Below are 5,269 nucleotides of genomic sequence, written 5' to 3'. Positions count from 1 at the left end.
TTCAACATCAAATTATCCAAGTCATCAAATTATCAAATTATAAAAATATAAAATTATAAAGTTATAAACTTATAAGATTACAAGAGTATAAGATTATAAGAGTATAAAATTATAAAACTATAAAATATAAAACTATAAAATTATAAAACTATAATTATGAAACTATAAAACTATGAAACTATGAAATTATAAAACTATAAAATTATAAAAGTATAAAATTATAAAATTATAAAAGTATAAAATTATAAAATTATAAAATTGCAAAACTATAAAACAATAATACTATAAAACTATAAAATTATCAAATTTACAAATTGTAATTTACAAATTATTGAATTTTAAAAATTTCAAATTTTTAAATTTTCAAAATTTCAAATTATCAATTTATAAAATTATAAAACTATATATTTAATGGTTTAAAATAAACAAAAATATATTAAAGTCAAGATTAAGTGGGTTAGTGACCTAATTAGTCAGTACCACTTTAAAGTATCATCCCTTTCCAGAAACATGTAAATACCATGAAATCTGACATTCAACACACTTTTAATTATACATCAGTCAATAAGCCTTCATGACTAACCGTGAGACGGAATTCAAACACATGCATTACAACATACAAGTTCTTACAAGATATATAGTTTCTACTCACATACACTAACATGGTGAGATTGTTGTTACAGAAAGGAATCTAATAAAGTGATAGACTAAGCCAGGTGACATATGCATAGTCTTATACCTGTGAGACCATTTTGTAGATCTAAAACCATGACCCTTTTTGGTTCAGAATATGATCAATTATCATAGGGTTTGAAAAATAAGTGGCGCACCGTGTTTTGGTTGCAAAGTAAGCATAACTGCAGGAGCATGCACATAAACAGGAGAAAGCTCGAATGAGAAATTCTGCAGAAACAATGACAACACAACCTTGGCTTCCAACAAGGCAAAGTTTTGGCCAATGCAAATTCTAGGACCCCATCCAAATGGGAAAAATACAACTTGGCCTTTTGTTGCCTTTACAACCCCTTCAGAGAATCTTTCTGGTTTGAACTCCATTGCATCATTACCCCATATATCAACATCCTGGTGAAGTAAAAAAATTGGCAAGGTAACATTTACTCCTGCAGGTAGTGACAGGTTTCCAAGTTTCATATCCTTCTGGAGTCTGCGATTGTGGAAAACAACGGGAGGGAATAACCTCAGAACTTCATACAGAATCATGGTCATCTAGGGAAGAAACATTTTGGCACATGTTAGCATGAAATTCATTTTTAATAAAGATTATAAATGAAATCATGTGATACATACAGTTTTGAGCTGACTTAACCCATCAATGTTTGGATTTTGTTTTCCAAAAACATGAAGAACTTCCTCCCTTGCTCGATTTTGCCATTCAGGATACCTACTCAACATGATCAATGTCCAAACCAGCAAAGATGAAGTCGTTTCTTGCCCTGCTAGGTAGAATAACTTGCACTCACCAATTACTTCTTCAATAGTCATTCCAACACTCTTACTGTTTCCGTTTCCCTGGATTTCCATTTGATTTGATTCTAAAAGCATGCCTAATAAATCTTTATTGTTGGATTCACCCTTCTTCATGGCTTTCTCTCGTTTTTTTATGATATTCCCAATTGAATTTTTCATTTCTTTATGAACTGCTCTCGTCTTCATTTTGGTAGGTGTCGGTAAATGCCTAGAAACATGTTGAATTAATGAAGGTCAATTTCCTAAAGTAACATTATTAGTTCTTGTATAAGTCAGGTATGCCTCATTTCTTGAATTTCAAAGATTTTTTGAAACATATATCAAATATTCCTTAGATCAAAATCTGTATGTAATTCATAATTATTTGTCATCATCACTATAGCAGTGATTTGGTGTATGGAGAGCTTAATCTCTGTCTACAGTGTCTAGCTTTTAGGGTGATTCTCTAAGGTTCGAAGAACTTCATGGTCAGTTGAGTTTCAATAAAACTAAAACATGCATAATTTAGTAATCACATTTTACAACGAATCAATGTGGTATTACCGCAATATTAGTGTGTTAGAGTACTTTGCAGTCATGACAAGGTACCCCTGAATTCTGAGAAGCTGAAATATCTTTTTTCCTTCTGCATAGCTGCTTCCGAAAGCCGTTCTAGAAATTACATCACGACTCAAATTCTGAATGAAAGGCGAAACATCAATCTCACATTTTCCATCTGATGACAACATTCCCTTCCACTCGCTAATCACATCATGACAACTTTGGGAAAATGCTGGTACATGTTCTGCAAATATTTTAAAAGAGAACAATATTTTATCTCAAAAGTCTTCATATCAAACAACAAGGATACTGGTTAAATTCATTATAAAAGTATACATACTTTTTATACATCTCGATTAATAATTAGGTAATGCTGTGAAAAGATTGTTTATTTATAAATTAAAGTAATAAACTTACTTTCAATTTTTCCAAGTGGAATGCAGGGTTGATAATCTTTCTATGTTGAGCCCACTTATCACCCTCGGAATTTATCAGACCACTGAACAAGAACTTGCCAATGCCAGTTATCTTTTGTTTCTGGAAATCATGAATGTTATTGAAAACTTCTTTGATTTGATTTGGATCAGTGATGATGACCTTTGGTGTTGTGCCTTCCCAAAAAAACGAATTCTTGCCTGCACATAATTCACTTATCAGCAATTGCTAAAACGGCTTTGCTTTAACAACTTAAGATCCAAAAACTTTATTTCGCGAGGAGAGGAGAATAATGGTATAACTAATAAATTTAAAGGAGGAATATCTCTGGTTTTGTTTTAGAAATTTTAAAAACTAAAATAAAAAAAATGTTGTAGCAAGAACATTGAATGATGCCGGAAGAATCACCGAAAAACATCACTTTCATGCCCAAACTCTGTAGACCTAACATTTATGTATAAGTACAAATTTTGAGGAGGTAGGAAAAGTAAACCGTATTTGGCAACAGTGTTGTTAGGCCCCAAGGACAAGCGAGGAGCAACATCGTCGGAGACAATAAAAGATTGCGATTGAGGGTTGTTTTGTGGGGCAGGGTTTTGGTTGGAGGTGAAAAGTGAAAGGGAGTATGGGTCACCACGAAGACCTTGTGCTCTCAGAAGTTTCTCAAACCTCTTAGGCCTAAGCCACAGCGTGTACACCATCTTCACCGCCCATAACGGAATCACACCAACGATCACGCTCACCAGACACACTATTGCTGTTGAGGAAGTAAATGAAAATAGCTCCATTATTGGGATGAAGTCAGATGGGCTATGGTACAGGGTAATCATAAACGTAGACACTTACACTACTATCTGACATGCATTTATCCTACAAATTGTCTTGTCTTTAAGTTACTCGTTTCTCTCAGTTTATTATAAAAAATAGTGTCTCGTGATTTTCATGCTTGTGTGTTTTACAAATATCACTTTCTTATTATGTCTATACACACAGAGTGTTTCATCCTTACACTTTTAAAAATTATTTTTTTTAACTTTTTAATAATTTTTAATAATCTCATCCTACACTTCTAACTTTTCTAAAACTATTATTTTAACTTTAATAAATACTTTTTCATTTTTTTCTTTTTCTTATTAAAAACAATCTTCACCACTTTAATAATAATTTAATTTAATTTAAAATTTAAATACTATTAATATAATTTTATATTTTAATAATTATTAAAATATGATTTATATTATAATAATAATTACACTAAAACAGAAAATAAAATAATAAAAATAATATTAATAATAACTAATAATAATAATAATATCAATAAATTTTATTTAATATATTCAAATATGTAAAATTATATTACAATAAATTAAATAATTATTAAATTTTAAATAAAAACCAAAATTTGAAAACTTGTTTAAATCCGTAAAATAAGTTAACACTTTTTCTTTTTATTTAAAATTTAATAAATATTGAATTTAAATAAAAATTATAATACTATTTATTATATTTATATTTTAATAATTATTAAAATATGATTTATATTTTTATAATAGTTTTATTAAAAAAATTAAAATATAATAATTAAAATAAGAATAATAATAATGAAAATAAAAATAATATTTAAAATCACATTAAATACATTTAAATATATTAAATAAATTAAAATATTAAATTAAAATTAATAATTATTAAAGTTTAAACCAAAATCAAATTTTGAAAAATTTATTGATCGGATATAGACATCCAATAAGTTATCCTACGGATATCCATATCCGATGAATAATTGTTTTTAAAATTTTATTTTTTATTTAAATTTTAATAATCAATTAATTTAATTTAATATTTTAATATAATTAAATAATATTTGAATTTTAAATTTAATTATTATTAAGATGGTGCATAGTGTTTTTAATAAGAAAAAAAATGAAAAGATATTTATTAAAGTTAAAAATTAAATTTTTGAAAATGTTGGAAGTGCAATATAAGGATAAGGAGATGTTAGAAGGTTAAAAATGAAAATTTTGGAGGTCCAGAATAAGATGTTGGAAGTGTAGGATGAAACATTCCTACATGTATAAACTTTAGCCAAAAGCTAACTCTAATCGATGTCGGAACAATTGGTATCGTTATAGAGTCGCGCAGTGGAATAAAATACGAAAGCGGAAAGCGTGTTCGATCAAACTTGTTTTAAAATGGTCAGTTTTAGAAAATAATTTTCTTAGAGAAAATTTATCAAATAGTTGATATGCGCAAAATGTAAAGAGTATAGAGAGCAAGACAATTCAACACAAAATTTTTATCCTGATTCGATTCAAAAAGAATCTACGTACAGTTGTTAATCACTATGAAAAGTGATTAACATTTTCACTGAAAAACAGTTTCACAGATTTACAATATGGTAAATGAACAGTAAGATAAAACCTTCCTTCGACGAACGAACCGGAAGTATGCTTCCTTCGACCAACGAACCGGAAACAATCAATTTGCACTTTCCTTCGACCAACGAACCGGAACAGTGCAGAAACAGTCTTCCTTCAACCAACAAACTGAAAGAGCAGCAGCTTTACCAACTCGAAGAGAACCGCTCCGACTTTAGATCCACAAAGCACGAGCTTCTCCTATTCACGAGACCAGGGAATGCAATGAACTAGCTTTTTGGAACTTCCTCAGACAAACTGTATTCTCAAAAAGCTCAGTGTTCTTTCTAAAAGTTTTGGAACAACCTTATATAGCGAACTGGTCTGAGTTCTCAGAGATAGATTATAACTGCCACAAATAATCGATTATTGTTAGTGATAATCTATTA

The 5,269-nt window shown here is 29.2% G+C and overlaps 1 protein-coding gene across 1 annotated transcript; it reads right to left on the bottom strand.

Moving 5' to 3' along the window:
* Positions 1-517: 517 nt before the first annotated feature.
* On the bottom strand, positions 518-3,308 carry LOC148197122 (11-oxo-beta-amyrin 30-oxidase-like). The gene is made up of 5 exons (XM_088093071.1): positions 2,957-3,308; positions 2,442-2,663; positions 2,032-2,272; positions 1,309-1,696; positions 518-1,227 (listed from the first exon to the last, which is right to left on the bottom strand). The coding sequence occupies exons 1-5, from the start codon at positions 3,291-3,293 to the stop codon at positions 802-804; spliced, it is 1,614 nt and encodes a 537-aa protein (XP_087949197.1). The 5' UTR covers positions 3,294-3,308; the 3' UTR covers positions 518-801.
* Positions 3,309-5,269: the final 1,961 nt, after the last annotated feature.

The sequence above is a fragment of the Vigna umbellata genome, chromosome 6 (assembly GCF_029865625.1).
Source record: "Vigna umbellata cultivar VRB3 chromosome 6, Vumbellata_1.0, whole genome shotgun sequence".
In the NCBI taxonomy this organism is placed as follows: domain Eukaryota; kingdom Viridiplantae; phylum Streptophyta; class Magnoliopsida; order Fabales; family Fabaceae; genus Vigna; species Vigna umbellata.
This window is presented reverse-complemented; position numbering and strand designations above follow the sequence as displayed.